At 39.0% G+C, this 22,600-nt stretch overlaps 1 protein-coding gene across 1 annotated transcript; it reads right to left on the minus strand.

Annotated features, from left to right (window-relative positions):
* Nucleotides 1–12,570: 12,570 nt before the first annotated feature.
* On the minus strand, nucleotides 12,571–21,663 carry LOC114527835 (TNF receptor-associated factor 3-like). Its single transcript, XM_028549539.1, has 7 exons — nucleotides 21,430–21,663; nucleotides 19,480–19,534; nucleotides 19,008–19,112; nucleotides 16,801–16,965; nucleotides 15,060–15,137; nucleotides 14,521–14,595; nucleotides 12,571–14,225 (listed from the first exon to the last, which is right to left on the minus strand). The coding sequence occupies exons 1-7, from the start codon at nucleotides 21,660–21,662 to the stop codon at nucleotides 13,644–13,646; spliced, it is 1,293 nt and encodes a 430-aa protein (XP_028405340.1). The 5' UTR covers nucleotide 21,663; the 3' UTR covers nucleotides 12,571–13,643.
* Between the last annotated feature and the right edge of the window lie 937 nt (nucleotides 21,664–22,600).

A 22,600-nucleotide genomic window follows, 5' to 3' on the forward strand; every position in this document is an offset into this window, starting at 1 on the left:
GTGAATTCAATCAATGTTTACGTTGGGATTAGCCTAATGTTTGGAACAGGACTTCTATACACAGCAACCTCACTGTCCTTGCGAAAACAAGCCCAAAAGCTAGCCAATGCCAGCGGGGAATCTGGATCAAACCGTACTCAAGAAATTCGTAGGTTAAAGGAGAAGCGATTTCTGACGACAATATTTTTGGTAGCGTGTGTTGAAGTGATCGGTATTCTTCCGTCCTTGGTCTTATACGAAGTTGTTAAAGCAGACGGGATATATTACATCCAGCGTTCACTACCCATAATTATCATATGGCATGCCGCATTCATGTTATTCTATTTTACTTTTGCCATAAATCCTTTGATATACTTTCTGCGTTTGCCAAATTACCGTAAGACATTTTTTGCAGTCTACATGAAACGCAAGTAGTGTACATGCGTGCACTTTGCGGGTACGTAGGACAAATCTCGCCAATTTAGGGCCTTTGGACTGGTTTTGAACTATATTGGTGTAGAGCTTTGCATATTCAAATCCTGTAGAACTAAACCATGTATTTTTGCTATATTTACTATTATAGCCTAGGTATCAATTTTTAAAAGTGAAGGAAATCCGTCACTTATTTTACTTTCGAGTGACGTAAAGGTCGTGGGTTGGAGAAAATCGCGCGTTCTTTAGAACTTTTATAGCTCTTGTATAGACCATTTTGCTTTCCATGCTTTGTATCATGAGTAAAAAAGCCACGAATTGAAAGTACTGAAGCAATTCAATACTCCAGGAGCGACCGGATGGGCACAGTAGATGCACTAGAAGGAAAAATTAACAATGCCAATAGCATGATCACCAGCTCAGCGCACGTAGTCTGACTGAACGATGCCTAAGAGGTCAACTTGCTTATGGTTGTCTTTTTTTAAACGCCTTGTTAACAAATAAAATCCGAATCCACAGGGGAAGATTGTCATCTTCGAGTAATATATAATAATTTTAATGCTCGCATCTGTAATATAAGGGAAATTGTTGTTATATGCACCCAAGGGTTTCGCACGTGATGGACACATGGAAATGACAACACTTTGCACTTTGCACTATGCACAATGAACAATGAACAATGCACAATAACGCACTATAGTTTAGAGTATAAAATATCACGGGTTGCACTGGTTAAAAGAGAAGGTTAAGAGAGAAGGTTGATGACTTGGTCTGGGGCACGACAACAAAATAAATATATAAGAAAAGAGAAGGAAGTTGTATTAATATTATCTGAGCTGTCCCTCATACGGCCCCGACGATCCCGCGGATAGAATCATACAAAAAAGGGGTTGTTTTAACATTGGTGGAGGATGCGGGCGCCGCTGATGATGATATAGCCAGAACATAAAAGACAAGCAGAATATAAGAGACAACAGCTATAAAGACAACAGCTATAAAGACAACAGCTATAAAGACAACAGCTATAAAGACAACAGCTATAAGAGAAAAAAAAAACAGGTGCGACTTTGTTATACTCAAATTACAATAGCACGGAAAAGACAAAGAACCACATGTCGTGTCAATTTTCCTTTACTATATTATACATCAATTTTATTTGCGTATAAATGTCCGTTAATTGTTTATAGTGTGTTTTATGTTTACTACCTGTTGTGCTCGTCGTAATAAGTACTTAGTAATTTGCACTTTCGGCCACAATCACAAAAAATTTCATTGTGTCTTTTACCGGTCCTGTTACACGTAGTCGCGGTCGCGCTACAGACAACATACAGTCTGATTGTCCATCAAAAGCATTTGCACGCGGTCTGAATATGAGTTTGACGGAACATCCTGAGATTGCGAATAGTTTGTCTGAACTGTTAAAAGTGATTGAAAAGTCGGTACGGACAACTGAACAAAACAACGCTATCCTAGATGAAACACATCGTCTAGGCAAACAAAATCATGACGACTTGCTTCAGTTACATGAAAAACAACAGGCTCAACTAGCCACACTAAGTGCACAGAATACATTACACGTTGGCACTGCACTACAGCCAACACCTTTTCAGGGCAAATCCACTGATGACTTTGTAGCGTTTTTAAATCACTTTGAAAGATATGCAAATTTTTGTGGGTGGGATGACAATCACCGTCTACGCGCTCTACCCCTTTATTTTCAGGGTAATGCTAGTTCTTGGTATTCTAGTATTGATAAAAATGAAATTAGATCGTATAAAAACTTAACTGATGCTCTTAAGACGCAGTTCAACAATCCAGCTGCGATCTGGCTTTTGCGTCAGCAATTGTCATCAAGAAAGCAGGGATCAACAGAGCCGCTAACGAGCTATGCCGCGGATATCCGGCGATTGTATAAGCGCTTGGGTTTAAATGATAGCGATGGCATGCATTATTTTATCCAAGGTCTTCGCGACGAATTAAAAGCTCATGTTATACTTGGGCAACCCAAATCTCTAGCTGAGGCGGAAAATTTAGCAACCTTGAAGGAAGCTGTCTCAATTAGCACACCTAACACAGGGCAGCAAAAGCTCGAAAACCAACTGCAATCAATGGTAAAAAGTTTAGAGACGCTTGCAAATGCGCAGCAGGAGCAAGCACAACAGGTAGCCGCTTATAGTGTGCCTACTGGCCCAAAATTTTCTGGTTACCCACGGAACAGCAGTTATCAAAACGAATGGCGCAAACAAGCACCTGGCTCAAGGCACGACCCAGACCATATTGCTCAATTAGTTCGGGACGAAGTACGGCGCCAAACACGTTTTATGACACACATGCATAGACAAGCAAATTCGGGTGTACCTTCAACACGTAATCGTCGTACAACAGATGGTTTACCCATATGCAACAAATGCGATAAAATTGGCCACATAGCTCGCAACTGTCACCTCGCAACATCCAACGCCTCCTAGTCATCCGCATCAAAACTCAAGTCTCAGTAGAAATGCGCGCCCATTTTTTCCGCAACAGGCCCCTAGAGGTAACAATCCATTTCAACAGAACTCGGGAAACTAATTAACGCTTCCTTATTACGGGACGATAAGGAAGCATATTTTGTAAATAAACTTAGTGAATCAAAATGTTCCAAAATCCAAACTGTTAATAAAGATAATGTTAATATTAAGAATACGCATGTTGTTCCAGTTGATACCTTAATTGAAATAGATAGTGATGAAGAGATTTTGGAGGAACCTGTTCGTGAAGAAAGCTCAGAATTTGTTAAAATACATCCTGATTTATCAGATATTGATTTTAGTTTTAGCGCAGACAAAAGTAGCGATGTATTGTACCAAGATATTGTTTCCGTAAACCGCATGAATGAACATTGTGAAACGCATAAAACAAATGAACAATTAATCGACGAAGAAAGCGCGAATAGTTGTGAGGTGACCGCGTCACCAGATGTTTATGTTCCAGTTCCACAAAACCTTGATATTGGTTTTCAGAAATGTAATAAATTGCACGATGTAGCAAAAGTACCAGTCTGTGATAATCTTGTTGACTTATCTGATAATAGCGATGCGAAACTTGATACCTGTAATTACGAAACTGTCTTAAACACTGATTTAGAAGGACTTGTATATCCAGTTCCTGACTCCAGCACTAGTGATAACCCCAAACCGTCTAAAACGTTATCTAATATTAAGGTTAAATTTCAGACTTATAACAACTGTCCTTTTATCCCAGGTAAGGTAAACAATGTTCCTGTGTCATTTCTCTGTGACACTGGCGCAGCAATAACTACCATAAGTTCGGCATTATTTAAACGTGTGCCTGATCTCACTAAGCACCCTCCAAAGGCAACCAGGGTGAGTTCTATTAGAACAGTAAGCGGAGAAAGCATTTCAGTGGACGGTCTTACACTTATACAAGTTCAGTTTGAGGAAATGTGTACCCTTTCTACGCTCACATCATTGAACGTCTAAATTATGATGCGATCCTTGGGGCAGACTTTTTGTCCCACTACCAATCTGTGATAGACCTTGACACATGCATTTTGCGAATGCCACCTCCAACGGACACTCCGCCGCCTTTTCAAGAGTCTTCATTTTCAAGTTCGGTTCATGCTTACATGACCTGTATTCTGCCGCCATTTTCGGAATCAGTAATCCCAGCAAAGCTAGACATGCAGCCAAATTCGTTTTTTAACTGTAATTTAATGGGTCTCGTAGAATCTAATCCTATGTTAGCAGATCGATATAGCCTTTGCGGTGCAGCAGCAATAGTGGAAATATCTGAAAACACAACAATCCCATTTCGAGTCATTAATCCAACCTCACAACCGGTCACCATTTACCGCCGCACTAATTTAGGACAATTTACCATGTGCGACGAGCCTCCGGTCGTAGCTACTGTCGACCAATCAACTCAAAGTAAAGCAAGCGTCTCAACTTCGGAGCAAGCTGATCTTCCAATTGATCTTAACCATACTGACCTCACTGACGCACAGAAAAGCCAACTGTTCAAACTACTGCAAGCAAATCGTGACGTATTTGCAGTCACAGATGACGAACTAGGACAAACTTCACTCGTGCAACATCACATTGACACAGGTAATGCCTCTCCAGTTCGTCAACAACCCTACCGCGTTTCGCCGGCTGTACGCGATCGGATCGATGCACATGTTGAAAAAATGCTAAACCAAGGAACGATTCAACCATCCGTTAGCCCATGGGCAGCCCCAGTAGTGCTGGTTAAGAAGAAAGACGGTAGCGAACGTTTTTGTGTTGATTACCGCAAGTTGAACAGTGTCACTCGGCGTGACTCTCATCCAATTCCAAATGTACAGGATACTTTGGACTGCTTACATGGCACCGCCTACTTTTCGTGCATGGACCTCCGGTCAGGGTATTGGCAGGTTGAGATGGACGAGGAATCCAAACCTAAAACAGCTTTTGCTACCCATGCTGGACTGTTCGAGTTTAGGAAAATGCCATTTGGCCTCGCCAACGCCCCTTCTACATTTCAGCGTCTGATGCACGCAGTTCTGCGCGGCCTCCAATATATGATTTGTCTTGTCTACCTGGATGATATTATCATCTTTTCCAGAACATTCGAAGACCACTTATTGCATCTCAATGATGTCTTTTCCAGGCTCCGCGCTGCTAATGTTAAGCTCAAACCTAGCAAATGCTTGTTTGCGCGCCCAAGCGTCGAATATCTTGGACATTTAGTTTCTCGCGATGGCATTAGCCCTGATCCTGCTAAAATTGCCGCAGTTAAAGAATTCCCTATTCCACGCTGTACTCGCGAAGTTCGTAGTTTTTTGGGTCTGGCTAATTATTACAGACGCTTCATAAAAATTTTGCTGCAATAGCCTCGCCGTTAAACCAGTTAACACACAAGCATGTTCGCTTTTCTTGGAATGACGCATGCCAAACAGCATTTACCAACCTGAAATCAGCTCTTACTAGCGCGCCTATTCTAGCTTATCCAAGTTTTTCGCTCCCCTTTGAGCTCCACACCGACGCCTCTTCAACCGGTATTGGCTATGCGCTGTGTCAAGTGCAAGAAGGGTTAAACCGCGCAATAGCATATGGCGGGCGTGATCTAAACCCTGCCGAACGTAATTACACTACCACCGAGCGTGAAGCTCTAGCGATTATAGAAGGCATAAAAAAATTCAGGAACTATCTTGACGACCGCAAATTCACAATCTACACAGATCATCATTCGCTGCGCTGGTTAATGTCCTTAAAGAATCCAAATGGTCGACTTGCGCGTTGGGCTCTTCTTATCCAACAATATAATTTTACTATCGTGCACAAACCAGGTAAGATGAACTCGGATGCTGATGCTCTTTCTCGTCGTCCTTATAAAATACCGCCGACCATTAGTGCATATGATCTACCGGGCGTACCAATCGCACGAATTCGTCGTCTCCAACGCAGTGATGTAGAGCTTGCTGATCTCATTGCCTACTTAGAAAATGATCACCTCCCAGCGAACCAAAACCGCGCTCGTTCCCTTGTGTTGCACCGTGACACATTTTACCTGGACGAACATGACCTGCTCTTTTCGTTGTGGACTCCCAATAAACGTAGACGTCAAGACGTATGTTCTCGCTTAGTTATCCCTGATGCTCTGAAATCCGAGAATTTTTAACTGGGCACATGATGATGTTACTGCAGGCCATCTGGGTACTCAAAAGACCTACGCCAAACTCCGCACTCGATACTACTGGCGCAACATGTACAGTGATATTGATCGGTGGTGTAAGACTTGTGTGGATTGCGCCATGAAAAAATCTCCTAGAAACCGCCACAAGGCCCCTCTCTTACCAATTCCGGTAGAAAACGCCTTTGACCGGTTGGCTGTCGACTGCTTAGGACCATTCCCTGTTTCGAATACTGGTAACCGATACGTTGTTGTATTCACAGAATACTTGACACGCTGGCCTGAAGCATTTGCGGTCCCAAAAATCGATGCTCCGACTATCGCCAACCTTCTTGTGGACGAGATCTTGGCTAGGCATGGTGCACCGCGCACCCTTCTGTCCGATCGCGGTACAAACTTCCTATCATCACTGGTTCGCTCCGTTTGCGACCTACTTAATACGAAAAAAGTCAACACAAGCATATCATCCTCAAACGGACGGCATGGTTGAGCGCTTTAATCACACCTTGTGCCAGTCAATATCCATGTACGTCAGCCGCAACCAGAAAGACTGGGACTTACATATCCCTGCTATCCTTTTCGGATATCGTGTTAGCCCTCACGACACAACTGGAGAAAGTCCCTTTTACCTCCTCTACGGTCGAGAAGCTAGGCTACCTATGGACGTCACTCTCCTCCCTTCGCGTAACGAGACGAGATCCATACACGAGCATCGCGCGCGTATCGTCGAAGCAATCGAAGAAGCGCAGGAAATAGCTCGTACGAATATTCAACGCGCTCAGCAAGCCATGAAAACTGTATATGATCAGTCCGCTCGCGAACCGACCTTTGCAATCGGTGATAGAGTATGGGTGTACACGCCCAAAACCAAGAAAGGCTTGTCGCGAAAACTTATGCACCATTGGCACGGGCCATTCCGCATTGTCGCAAAATGCTCTCCAGTACACTTCAAACTAAGAACCTGTGATAACCGCCTCGTGTCCGTTACAGTACATGCCAACAGAATGAAACCGTACTATGACCCAGATTCACGTCCTCAAAACCCTCCCAATCCGGATGTGCCAACCGACCCACCAATTCCCGAGAACGAACTACCCCATCACAACCAGCAAAACGAAAACAATACCGCGCCACAGCAGTCTACGGACAATACAGCAGCTAAGGTGCATGAACCTGTTTACAATATAGAGCGAATTCTTAAAACACGCACTCGAAAAGGTAAGAAACAATTTTTCGTCAAATGGGAAGGTTACAGCCCTACACACAATTCATGGATTGATGAGACAGACATGGTCATGACAAACACTGAAAACACAGACTGTACCTCTAACTGACCGATAATTCATAGTTTTATGGTTTAGACTTTCGATTTCGTAGTCCCTGCGTTGTTTCTAATTACCATTTCGGCCGAAGCAGATGAAACAATGGACAATTTGACTACTGTTGTTCCCAACCCTCCTGCACACATTGTGCCTGTGGCTGAAGTCAAATTGCGTTTTATTTCGTACTTGCATGGAACTGTGCTTTGTTAACGTCAATGTTGAGCTAGGATCTAGGCATTGTATTGTATGTTATTTTGTCACAAATTGCACTCTTTATGTTATGTTATGTTTTGTTACGATACGTTGTGTCTTTGTAAATTCCTTGGCACGACATCTTCTTCCTATTCTTGGTTCATGTCAAATTTCCAACGCTAGTAAAAGTGAGTACAGCTAGTATAGTCGCTAATTGCATAAACTTGACAACACAAAATTATCATCGCGTGGCAACGTCCAACAGAGAAGCTTACTGCCGTCAATAAAAGAAAAACGCAATTACAAGAGAAGAAAAGATGGACAAGAGAAAGAACAATATGATGATGATAAACGAACCGTCAACGAGGAGCTAACTATAATTGTTTTAACCTTGTATTGCAATGAATACAAGAAAAATGCTTACGTTTTGGCCTAACCGAAAACCAGGAGGTTTTCATCTAAAGGGGAGAGATATGTAATATAAGGGAAATTGTTGTTATATGCACCCAAGGGTTTCGCACGTGATGGACACATGGAAATGACAACACTTTGCACTTTGCACTATGCACAATGAACAATGAACAATGCACAATAACGCACTATAGTTTAGAGTATAAAATATCACGGGTTGCACTGGTTAAAAGAGAAGGTTAAGAGAGAAGGTTGATGACTTGGTCTGGGGCACGACAACAAAATAAATATATAAGAAAAGAGAAGGAAGTTGTATTAATATTATCTGAGCTGTCCCTCATACGGCCCCGACGATCCCGCGGATAGAATCATACAAAAAAGGGGTTGTTTTAACACATCTTATCAGGCATTTTCATGCATTATATATATAGCTGCATGAAATACTGTATAGAAAAACCGACCAAATTTAAGCTGGTCGAAACATCATTCCCACATCCGTTACGATTACATTAGAATGAGAATATTCTATAGAGACGGGCGATATTTTGCCTCCCTCTTTTTTAGGAATGCGTATTTGTACTTTTGGACATATGTGTTAATCATCAAGGTTTTGTTCGATTAAAATTAACCGCCTTGCGAACTATAATCATTCAAAAATACCCCAAAATTTCGTAAATTCCATTGTGTTTAAATCATCAGAAAACAGAGCTTTTAGGAAGGAAAATATAGAGATGCACATAATTTTTTCTTATAGGTCAGCAACCTGTCAGTAAATCGTAACTTGAAAAGTAAGATTATATTGTTCTTATGTCCGGCACCTTTTTAATTTGACTGCATGTTATAATGAGTAAAAAAATTAAAAAATTAAGTTCAATTTTCCTGTCGTCGTTGTAATATACATGTATGTTAATGCTATAATTATTGCAAAAAGTAATAAAAAACCACAAGATGTCAGACGTCTACTGAAAGAGTTGTCTATTGTTGTCTTCATGCACTGGTATTAAAAAGATTACATATTATTTCACGACAGACTGTTTTGAAAATTGTTTAGTTTTTAGAATTTGGAATCTGATGGAACAAAGTACTATAATCTTGATAAACATCCCTACATATTTCATATGTACCTGTGGCGTCATATGTCATATACTACTTTTGCTGGCATTCATCAAGGATCCTCTTAAATGCTTTAGAAATTCCGCAACCTATCTCGTCGCTAATCTCGCAGTTTCTGATCTCATAGTGTCTTTATTCAGTCCATACGCAAAGGGGAGCGAGTGGCTGCACTGGAGCGTGAATGTCATTTGGCAAATGGCAGTTTGTGCCTCGATGATTTCAATCTTCTCAATTGCTGTAGATCGCTATGTAATGGTCGCCTATCCATTTAAACATCGTTCTTTGATGAGCGGAAAGAAAATTATCTTCCTGATTACGTTTATTTGGATTTTATCAACTTTTGCCCCTCTCAACAGTTTCCTGTTATCTTCCTCCCAGTCGGATACTTTTAGTGTTGATTCCAATAATATTTACTTCGTGATGAGCGTATTGCTTGGAACAGGCCTCTTTTACACAGGAACCTCCATGTCCCTGCGAAAGCAAGCCCAAAATCTAGCTGATGTGAGCAGAGAATCTGGACCAAACCGTACCCAAAAGATTCGTAGGCAAAAGGAAAAGCGATTTCTGACGACAATACTTTTAATAGCGTGTATCGAAGTCATCGGCATACTTCCTTGCTTAGTCTCATATGAAGTCCTAAGAGCGGATGGGAGAAATTATCTTCACCGGTCACTTAACACAATTGTAATATGGCATGCCGCGTTCATTTTATTCTATTCTGTTTTTGCCATAAATCCATTGATATATTTTCTGCGTTTGCCAAATTATCGTAAAACATTTTTTGCACTCTATTTAAAACGCAGATCGCCTTAATTATATTATAATACTTTTGATATATTACCAGTAAACAAGCCAACGAGGACCCGTTTAACTTGGTTAGGCGAGCTGTCGCGGGCCGGCTTGAACCGAAAGTGTGACGTTAGAGTGACTGCATGAGATTACGATTGACTGTTGCCCATTTTGATTAATCGCCATTTGCGTTAAGACTAGCCGGCAAGTAACTGAATTTTGTGAAAGCTTTGTGAAGTAAATTCATTCTGCCTTGCATGATACTTATTTGGGGTGAAAGATTTTGGATGGTGAACAGTGAACTAGAGAATTGCCTAGAAAATCACACGCCATGGCTGAAATGATAAATTCTATAATTCCCAGCCTTGTATATAATTCTCGTATTATAAAAAATGTGACAATGAAAGACAGTTATTAAACAACTTCAAACATTCCAATTACGTTTGGTAAAAATATGTACAGATAGAGCTTACACTTGCAACAGCATATGCTCATCAGTTTTTGAGCTATGAATGTCGAACGAAAACTCAGAAAAAAACTTTTTAACAAGTATAGTACTTGAAGACTGGTAGTTTAATAACAGGTAGTTTAATAATAGTTTGTAACTGGTAGCCTTAAATAACCGTATAATGAGTAATGTCAAGGGGTGTATTGTACTATGGATCGACTTCTTTCCATATTGCTTTTTTTTTAAATACAGACCGTCGAACGGATCCCAAAAGATGCACCACACGCACACATTTCAAATGGAAAAGATGAAAAAATCGATCGTGCGCAATGTTGCTATGAATAGAAAGTTTCCCTTTAGTGCATTAATAACAGTTTTCCACTAATTTTCGATCGAGCGTAATCCTTGCTTGATTTTCTCCCAATTGTGCCCGGTCACAATTATGGAACAGAAAGTCAAGCGAAAATTTCATTCGATCCGAAATTGGGTAGTATAATGGCCTTGTTGAAGCCTGCCTTTGATCAATCATGATCCCTGTCGACTAATAGTCCGATATTAATCGGTCATCTCACATGTACAACTTTATGAAAAATATATAATATTGAAGCCAGGGTTTGTGATTGGATATGTTTATTATTACTTAACAAATACATAAGGTGGGAAATTAAAAATTTAATATCAATAATTTATAATCAACATATCATTTATTTGTCACCAAAATAAATTTATGGTACAATATATTTGATATTAACCGTCACAAATACAATAAAGACAGCAAGTTTATTATTAAAAGGAGTTGATTGAACATAACTGTATCCACTCCCCACAGATATCGAGAAGGTTTAAATTTTTGTAATTTACACTACAGACTATTTGCGAACTGCCTTAGTTTAAAGAATCGAAAAACTGATGGAAAACAGTGAAGAAATCTTGAGGGACCTGCCTATATATCTTGTTTGTTGTTGTGGCGTCATGTTTCATGTACTACTTTTGGTTGCATTCATCAAAGATCCTCTCAAATGCTTTAGAAATTCCGGAACTTATCTCGTTATAAATCTCGCAGTTTCTGATCTCACAGTTTGTCTATGCATTCCGCACATCACTCGGGTCGGGCGACATTGGAGTTTCAACATCATTTGGCAAATGGCGACAGGTGGATCCATGGTTACAATCTTCTCGATTGGCGTAGATCGATTTTTCATGGTCGCCTACCCATTTAAATATCGCTCTTTTATGAGGGGGAAGAAAATAATGCTATTGATCACGACTATTTGGATTATAACGTCGTTGTCCCCTGTCAACAATTTCTTAATATATTCTTCCGCGACAAGCATTTTCAGTGTCAATTCTATCAACATTTACATCGGATGCAGTCTTATGTTTGGAGCAGGCCTTTTCTACACAGCAACCTTACTGTCGTTACGAAAGCAATCCCGACGGCTAGCGGTGCATGCCAGCGAAGAATCTGGATCAAACCGTACTCAAGAGATTCGTAGGTTAAAGGAGAAGCGATTTTTGACGACAATACTTTTGATAGCGTGTTTTGAAGTGATCGGTATTGTTCCTTTCTTGGTTTTGTACGAAGTGCTAAAAGAAAGCGGACCTAATAATCGTCAGCATCCTTTCCTTTATGACATATGGTATGCTTCAGCAGTTTTATTCTCTGTGACTTTTTCCGTAAATCCTTTGCTGTATTTCCTGCGTTTGCCGAACTATCGTAAATCATTTTTCGCACTCTACCTGAAACGCAGATTGCGTTGATATGGCACATCATTTCGAGCGACTATATAGCTATACATCCATTACGCAAGTCGATTGAGATTTAAAAGCACCTGTTTTATATTTATATATTAAATAAACTGTAATTTTGCTTGAACTAGAGCTTACTCATGCACAGCATGGAAAAAGCTTTGATTTAAAATCCGTGAAATATAGTTTAAAAACAGTTTGATCGGGAAACTATTTCACTACATCGATTTGTCTCGGTCTGTAGAATTCCTTACTGAATATTTTTGGGTGGGGACTAGTGCATACTGCATGTCAGTACTGTAAAAATAAACAAATATATTTGTTAAAATAGCAAAATAATTTTAGTAGGTCGAAAACAGTACGATAAAAAGAGTTTATTTGGTTAATTAAGAAACCGGAAAGCGAAAATGTAAAAAACAAACTATATGAAATGGGTTTCTGTTTATTCGTGCATGGATCTTGGGATGGAATTAATAGAAAGCTCCATGACTATAGACTATACATATAATTTTATCTCTTAACCTTAAATAAATTAAAGGTAGTCAATTAGAACAACTCTACTCTAAGTCTAATAAGCAACTATAAAGTTTGATAAACTAACCAAACGCTTTTCTTATGTACCACAATGTCTTAATGTATAGGATTTCAGATAAATCAATAATTTTCGGAAACAAATATATAATCGTATAAAACTAAGTAAATATCACCGTTTTCCCGCAGCATTTAGCAGGCGGTTTACGGATCTTCAGAACTTATGCACAGTTAAAAGTTAAAGTTCAAAACATCAAAATAGTACAAAATTACATTTTTTGCACTCCATGCACCTGAAAACGCAGATTGCGTTGATATGATACGTCATTTCGAGCGACTATATAATCCATTATATTTTTTTGGAATAATTTCCATTATAAAGGAACTACATTCTATGTAGTTGAAAACGTATATGAAACTCTCATACGTCTTTAAATATTTGTATCTTTCTAGCGACCAATTGTATTGATAGTCGCCATCCTCGTGCTTCCATCCTATATGCTTAAAGGTCCCTAACCTCAGTAACCTGCTTGCCGCACGCAGATTCACGTACGCTTAGCGTACCTATTTTTATACAATTCATCATGGCATACTATGCAATATGCATTACTTTTGTGCCTATAAATAAGATAATCATTTCATAGAATGAGTTTGATATTCAACCACTACTTAATTGTGTTTTTAATTCATTGTTCCTTGGTGGATGTTTTACACTGACTGCTATATAGAAGCGTGAAGAAAAATATTGAGCAATTCCTTTTCTATTAAGCAGTGGATTAACGTACGCAGAGTTCATCATGCAGATATTTTGAGGAACTCTTTGCTGAAAACCTACTCATACCGGAACCGTATTTTCATCAACCAATCAGATTTTTATGATATGAGTATAAACAAAAAATTTCGGGTTTTTTGAAGAAACTCAATGAATAGCCCAATATTTTCTAATGCCGCTTCTATTGCCGCAATTGCTTGTATAATTGCTATTCTCTACTGACAAAGAAGTTTCAGTCAATGTTTGTCCGAGAACTCAGGACGACTTTTATAAAGATGGTATCATCTTGTACAAAGCCACCTGACTCCAGCAGTTCGTTTGGAACGAAACATGGGTTTCCTATGCCGAGATTCTCTTTACCTATCGGTCTGTTGAAGACGACCTTGATATTGGGCAAAGAGAGATTGGGACTCAGCGTGTGCGAGCGATGTTGACGCCTGTCGCTTTGATCCAACAAATAGAATGTCACTTTCATGTTGTACGGCCAGTCAAGAAGAGCGTCGTAATCCCCTTTCATAATGATGATGTACAAGGAAAGATGTGTCCCTCGTCCTCGATCCCGTCCATTGAGGTACGCCTTCAATTTAAGTTTGTATCCATATTGACTGGTATAGAACGCCGGACTGAATATCGCCGTTTCCTCCTCTGATGCAAGCGACTCGTCCATCTGCTTTCTGTAGTTGTTTATTTTCCAGATGTACATGCCATCCACGCACACGGTTCTGCTCTCGTTTTCGCGTATTTTATAGCACGCCAACTGCAAATGTTTCTGCACGGCTGTTTTGTTGTGATCTTCTAAATTGTCCCGTTTACCCTGAAGAAGTAAAGTAAAAAATGTAATCATCCACTTCAATCGAGGAGCCAGGACAAGGAGGGAAACAGAAAAAAGACGCAGGAATAGACGCCCATTCGATTAGCGAAGTTCAAATCCCGTCCAAATCTGCAAACTTTCAATCCGTGAGTAACAATAGCGAACAGTGTTTATATGTTATGTTCTTTTGAAAAACACTTTCTATATTTCATTGTTTTATTTTTATCATCATGCAAACAATAGCAAAGCTTGTTCGTATATAGGTACCGACCCAATCACATACCAAACCCACATATACCTTAAAGTCACAACCAATGTCTGCATAGGAACAAGGATTAGTGGCCTGCGGGCATCCGTTGAGATGGACTGACATCTACATATATCAAACGAGAACTATAGTGAGCCGTGGTATAACTGTAGGTCCCGTGGAGTAGAGCACATTCATTTGGCAAGTGGTGTTATATTGCTCTATATTATCAAGAAATTTAAGCTTGACATTTAAACATTGGACATGCAGTTAGTAAACTGGTCCATTTTTAATTCCATTTTCCTTGATTTATATTAACTTTATACATTATGATTAATGAAGGTGAAGTTCTTTGTTATAAATTTTAGCCACGGAACTCGCCCAGATATAAGAAAATTACAAAATACATAAAAATAATTCTCATAGCTGTCGGACTGGACATTTGAGCGCCGCGTGTTATTTATAACACCCTTAGAACTTGCAATAAGTACAAAAGGCGGGCATTGAAAACAGTACTGACCAACATGGAAATTATCGTAAATGCATGCAGTCATGTAATATGAGTAGGAGCATGTAGGTATATCCTATACCTCTTCTCTTGGGATATCTTTCTTGCCACATTTGTTTAAGCACTCCAACGGAAGTCTCTTGCACCGTTTCATATGTACCTGAATATAACATGTCTTTATATCATTACCCTGTTGCAATTTCAGTGAACTCTGCATGGTGGTAAGCGGAGTTTAATGCGATAAAGACAAAAACGTTAGAACACTGAATGTCTCTCTGAGTTGTTTGGAAAAACATCTAAGACTATGTGCACACGGTAACGTTTTCGAGCGTTTTCATTTTCGTTTTCATGCCAAAACCGTTTGAAACACCGTCAATTTACAATAGAAGTTGAAGCTAACTTATAAGATAAAGCATATTTTTCCTTGGAACGTAACGGATTTTGAAAACGCTTGAAAACGACGCTCGTGTGCACATAGCCTAAGAATCTCTTAAGGTGGATTTCCACTTACAGTGAAATCGTTCGCTAGCGAAATATTTGCATATTTTCTTTTGAATTGAGAACAGTCAAGCACTAATTTATTCATGCTGTTGAAATTCAAAAGAAAATATGCAAATATTTCGCTAGCGAACGATTTCGCTGTAAGTGGAAATCCGCCTTTTTATACAGGGTGTATAAAAAAAGAAGACCTTTCTCAAAACGTGTTTTGTACGTACGTGTTTTTGACGTCTGGATATAAGTAATAAGTCTGAACGATAAAAACGTTTTTGACCATGCATTATTGTGCAGAATTTTGCTTTTAGACGTTATCTCAAATTCCCAGGAGCAGAAAGACTTTTGTGCTTGTGACAATTAAAAATATGTACATCATGTACAATGCACAAAGCTGGCAATATTTTACGCATCCAAAGGCTTAGAGTAGTGATAGGGCATTTAAATTACATATAGCAATAGTTTAATTTTTAAAGTTCTTCTTTTTTGCGATACATCCTGTAGATTTATAGAATTAGCTTATATATTTTATAACGAGATTAGGATAACGCCTAATAACCGTATAACGTTTGTGATAACAACTTGTTGAAAACAAGGTAGGTAAAGTTTCGCTTTTTGGCTTGAACCAGCTCTTGTTTGCAAGCTTTCAGCCGCAACCAATTAAACAGCAAATTCCTAGCCAGACACAATTATAAATTCCTTGTAGAGAACTCACTTGAATTGTGCTGGCAAATGTAACATGATAGTTTGTCGGTTCAAGAATCGGTTTTTAGTCGAAATGAAATATCTTTGTTAATAAATAATAAAGAAACGGGAAATGTTAGCGAAGCAATGGCGTATCCGAGTATAGCAGGCTTTGCTGGACAAACGTCTGAACAACAGGTTAGATTTGTTGTATATACTTTGTCGTGTTTGCATGCAGCATTAAAACTTTCAAAGATGTGCAAATACGATTGGAATGGGGACGAAATGAATTTCACACTAGAAAATGTTGTTGTATAGACCCCAAATTTAATTCCTGAACGAGTAATGAATATATATGATAGGATATTTAGGGAAGTTTAAAGTTTATATGTCTATATAATAAAAAATTAGTTGGACGCCATGATCGTCGTGTAACCATTTGCATTTCTGCTGATGAAGCCTGGAAACGAGCCACCTATGTTATTGCTTAAGATCTAGCTTGGAAGATATATTATCTCGTGAAGGCTTAAATCTTGTGCTCGCTAAAACTGTATCCTCGGAATATTTTATGATCATCTAGATCTATACCATCATATTAATACTGTAACACGATGTAAACATGCAGATTGAGGTTCATACACGCGTACCTTGTTATCCTTATAACAATACGTTTCGCTGCAGAATGAACAAGAGACCGTTCTCAACTTGCATTTTGCGCTGAGATGATATTGTAGCGCTCGTCTGTGTAACATTTCATCACATCCAGCATTGGTGCACTGTATCTCTTCGAAATTGCAGTTTTTCAAGTGATCCTGTATAGAATAGCAGATCATACATTACATTTTACACGAAACTAGCGAGAGAAATTGTTTCAGATCCCAGACAATTTCTTATAAAGAACCCCTTTGCATTGTAAACGTGTGATTCGAGTTCACTAAAAGTTGCGCTGTGTTATACATCACCTGTAATGTGATTACACAGCTGTTGCAAAGCTGAATTAAACTGACACGTTCGAGGTCAGTTCCGGTTTAAACATACAACACAAAAATTAAATAATGATTAAAGCTATATTTTATTCACTTTAATCATTAATATTATTGCAGGGAAACGACTTTATTCTAATATCTGTGCTACACTTTCCAGGCAGGGGAAGCACGCTGGCTGGGAATTAGGCAGACCCAGCACGAGGACGTGAATAAATGGCGTGGTATGCCCATATATAGGTGCATCACGCCATTCATTCGTCACTTTCGTGTGTTTTTTGACGTTCACGTCCTCATGCCTATTAACAACAAGCGGTTGTATAAGCAGCGATATCCTAAAAAGAGGCGTCGCTATAGAGGCAAATGGGGGAGGGAGATGCATACATATGTGTTTGGGTTGAACCCGAACGATAGCGTTTGATAGCGTTTGCATAATTATAAGATTATACGAACATGAACATATGAAATATATAGAACAACGTTACCGTATAATCTGCAATAAGAATACAAATAATGATACATGTATATTTCTCATAAAGGAAAAGATAACTTTCTAGTAATTTTAGAGTTCGAAAAGGTTTTAAAAAACTTGCAGTGGCCCATATACTATGCATGCATAGGTTCATGCAACTAGTACGTTCGTGCACATTCAATTTGAGACCGGTATATATAGGCAGGTTAGCTCAGTTTGAACCTTGCATGGGTTAATTTACCGATATACTGGATAAGATACTCGGTGCCTCAAAAACGCAACGAAATTAACAGACCTTTACAAATTTACTCTTCCAAATGAAACCCTTCTTTACCTCATAACCGGAAAAAAAATTAATATTTTCTTGAAAATTTGAGATCGAGACCAATTTGCACGAGCTTTATGCTTGTATATATGCATACATGCATTCCCAGCGGTAACAGAATGTGGTTCTCGACCGGCAATCTTTAAAACATGATTATTTGGTTATTTCTAGCAGCAAGTATATGGCACAAAAAAGATACCGAAAAGCTAAAAGGCTAGAAAGCTAAAAAACTCAAATGTCATTCGAGTATTGCATTATAACAAATGGCATTTGAGTAAATATAAGCTTCTATCCGCGACAGTGTGCCGGCACCTCCAGTGTGTTTGCTTATAGCAACGCATACAGAAAAACGGATCTTGGGGGCAGGTGAAAACTCGGACAAACTGGCGGCACAGGTATTTAAGAGTTCGAATTCGAATTAAGGTGTCCAATAGTTTTTAGCTTAATCTCCGTATGCTAGCTCCCCAAGATTCAACGAATCCAACGAGGTATTGAAATAAGTCTTAATGAGACCAAACAAAAACATGTATAGGTATTGTCGGGATGAATTAACCACTGCCAGAATCATGTTGTATATACTCATTTCACTACCTCAAAGTCATCTCACGCTTCGTTGGATCTACGGCTTGGCTATGCGGGTTCATGTAAACAGCCCATCAGTTCGAGATAAAGATAAAGTTAGAAAATTTAAAGTCCCGAATTGTCGCTCCCCGAGAGGGGATGGCTTCACGACAAGGTCGCATATTCCGGGATTTTCATCTCCAAGTCAACTGAAGTTTCTTATCCCTCAGCTATCTCCTAATAAAAATGTGTTTGTACTTGTGTATCTTCTACCGAAATTGAATCAGCTTATTCAAGTAGTTGAAATTAAAATTTGAAAAACGTGCAACATTGTCATTGAACATAAATTAAGACATTTAATAAGTTTAAGAACTCGCGCCGCAATCGAGACGTCAATATTTTGTGACTATATTATCATACAATAGCGGCGGTTGAAATGAAATTTCAAATTTCGATTCTACCAAAATATCAATAGATGCGCAATTTAATTTTTCTAAATCTCGATACTCATACCTCTAAGCTGCTCAGCTCACCGGACCAATCGCATTTTCTTTTCCAGTTACAACATTTGACCATTTGACTTAAGATGGCTCTTTTCGCTGCCTTGTCGAAGAACAGCTGCAATTACAATTGAGAATGATTATTGACCGTGTGCCAACTTTTATATTTTTTCTGAAACCTTCGGCTCAATGCCCCACAGTTTATGCTTGCGTGCAATCAAGAACGCAGAGTCGAAAATCCTTACCCTTTTAAGGAAGAATTTATAATAATCGAGGTTATGCCAAATAAGAGGTTGAGGTGATTGATCGAGATTTTCAATGAATTGAATATATAATAAAAGCATACGGTTTCTTGTCCCATGAGCATTGTTATGGAAATTTTTGCGGAAATTTCTGTGTCACGGTGACAGTTATTTGCTTTAACTATTACAAAAAAACAAGCGGTGTCAATAAAAGGTGTTTAGGAGGAGGATTTTATGGCTCACCTTTGATGCAGAGACTGGCCTCCGGTCTAACGGGCAAACACAACATTCTCCTTGTCTAAAAGGATAATATAAATAATATAAATAATATACATCATAGTTACACTTTACTATGTAACGAGTGTATGCATGCTGTAAAAATATAAAAAACAGCATAGTATATAAAAACAGCTTGCAAAATAATTCTCCAAATTACAATGCCTTTTTTATCGAAAAAACATCACTTCTTTGAAATGATACACTCTATACAAGTCGTAATTTATCTGGTGTACCTTCAAGATACAGTAATTTAACATTTGTCGACCATAACTGTGATGAATAGCTATATAAACAACTGTGCATGCATGTAGCTATACAGTTATATATATATAAAATTGATCGTTAACCACGGGCCATATCGGAAAAAAATGTAAAAATAGCGTATACCTGTGAACATTAAATAAGGTTGTTCACCATGATCCTAGTTACCGAAAACATTATTTTGAGGATTGAAAAAATTTTCATAGAAACAAACAAGGTCACATGCTATTTGGTCGGGATTCACGCACTACCTTGCACAACATGTTATTTGCTTATTTTAATAATACACGGGTCAATGTCATACTTCGCTTAAAACGTGTGCAGTCAACCGCAAACAGCTAACGTGACTTGTTCCAATTGTTTGGCAAAGAAAGTGTTTGCAAAACGTGAGACAATGAACCGTGAATGCATGAACATCCCCGATAAATATTATTAAAAACCTTTACTGAAGAGAAGTTTATACCACCCTGTCTAGCTTATTGAAACAATATGCCGAAGTCTACAGATCACTTTTCTAATCTTATAGTACTCGTTGGATTTGATCTATAGCTATAGCTTTAGATAGCTTTATATACCTATAAAACGCCCGCATACATCGGCAAGATATGTCAAAACAACTTAAGGCCCACACACACTGAACGCGATTTCATTTTCAGAAACGAATAAATTCAATTCTAAAAGAACATTTTGCGAGATATGGGCACCAGAGCAGTCAAAATGTACCATCAATTCGTAATTACCAGAATATCACAACATCGGCGTCAAAATTAGCAGCTTTTAAAAACTGAAAAATTCGTAAAAATCGCGTCGCGTTGGCGGATCGCGTTCGGTGTGTGTCGGTCTTTCAGCTGTAGAATTTTAACTGTAACAAATTGCCCGGCAAATAACGCGTCAAACATGCTATTGCATGGTTATGAATTTGCAATGAATTTTCAGAAGTTTTTGTTTTTTATGTCAAGACACCCGAATCGAGCCCTTCTTGAATTTGAAATGTATTAACGGCCTTGCGTGTTTGAAAAGGCAAATGTTTTTTCGGGTCTGCACGCAACCGCCCCACGCAGCACCCAATGCAGATATATATGTAGTGTTGCGAAACGACTTTATATATAAAAAGGCTTTGAAGTCATCCCCGCGAATAGGGCAATCAGTAAGAAATAACCGTTATCGATCTAGGTCCTGATAATAATAGCTTGCATGCATCATTACGTATACTGTATAATCTAGTCACACATATAGGTCCATGAGACAGAAAGGTCAAGAGAGAGCCTTTATTTCAATACCGAGGGAAAAGTGTATACAATCATTGTCTGGCACGATTGATTGCTTTGAAAATCATACGTTTGCATCAAAAATATATGACGGCTGGAACAGAAATTCCCTTATAGTACTGCAGTAAGGTTTAAGGCAAGCGAGATATATACGTGGACTCGCAGGAATGCTGTAAACAAGCAGAGTGGACTTGTTTCAGAACACTGTGCCGGTCTAGAAAGACGAAGGGGAGGGAGTTTAATTGAAATTTACAAAGGATAATCATTCCTGGATGCGTTCGTCCCATTCTGAGTCAGTGGGACAATCACATATGCGCGTATTATAACGTAACGATTGATATAATAAGATCGATTTGTTATTGCAGGTCATAATTTTTACGTATACCTTCGTCGTAGTTCTTGCAAACAGGAATAACACAGGCGATGTCCGCAATCTTCCAACTGCACTGGATCGCGGTAAGCCAACTGACAGATCGGACACTCGTATTCGTCGGGTAAAGTTGTAACGAATTCTGCTTCGTACCCGCCAATTTCACGTTCTGTTCTGTTCGCCATAACGCGGCCGTCTCGTTTAGAACCGGCAGGTGGTTCCATATTTCGGCCGAGTTGCGACAACATTATTGCGGTTTGATGCATGAATATGCAATTAATCAATTGCTTCTCAGCAGCTGATGTCTTCACATCAGTTTCGTCGTAATAAATGTTAGCGCATGCATGTAGATGACTGTATTTAAAAAATAAGAGCTTAAACTCTATATAGTATACAGTATATAGTATAGTATAGTATATAGGGCAGTATGGCGGGGGCAGACAAACTTGTTACAACCGGAAAATTTAAACAACATTTTTGCGTGTTTCGCCCTCCACATGCACGCGTGGAAATCCTGCATGCTACAACGAGAACGCTGCGAGAACACGCGTTTCACTGAGGAGTGAGGACGATAAGAAGGAATGCACTCAGTTGCTGTAAATCTTATTTATACTCTTACACCAATATAGAGCATTTATTACCTAAACTGCATTAAACACACAACTGAACAGTAGACGGTGGCGGGCATCTCTTTATTCGTCTATGCGTAGGATATTTACTGACAAGCATGTCGGTATTTTTACAAACTTTATATTCTACGATTTTCACTGTTCCCGTGATGTTTTAACTTTATATCTTTTCACAATTTCCATTGAAATCAAACCCATCCACTGAACATGGACATTTTTGAAGCGAAGCATTTCCACTCAGCAGCAATCTTGACAATGATGTATAGGTAATGAAGTCGGTTTCAACCATTTTTGGGGTCAATAACATGCAGAACGCCAAAACTAAAGTAGGAGAATAAATCTCTTCCTTTAGGAAATACTGCTACTGACTGCAAGAAAACTGAGAGACGAGAGAATGCCATCGATACCGAATTCTATTATTCAACCGCTCTCATATATACTCCCTTATTTTGAATGACTGATTCCCAGTAGACTAGCTGACACGTCCCACGTGTATATTCCCTATATACGCTAATAAATACATTTTTGAGATAGCCACTCCGGTCTCCGAGACGGTT

This window comes from Dendronephthya gigantea, unplaced genomic scaffold (genome assembly GCF_004324835.1).
Source record: "Dendronephthya gigantea isolate DGI-Jeju-01 unplaced genomic scaffold, DenGig_1.0 000047F, whole genome shotgun sequence".
Taxonomy (NCBI): Eukaryota; Metazoa; Cnidaria; class Anthozoa; order Malacalcyonacea; family Nephtheidae; genus Dendronephthya; species Dendronephthya gigantea.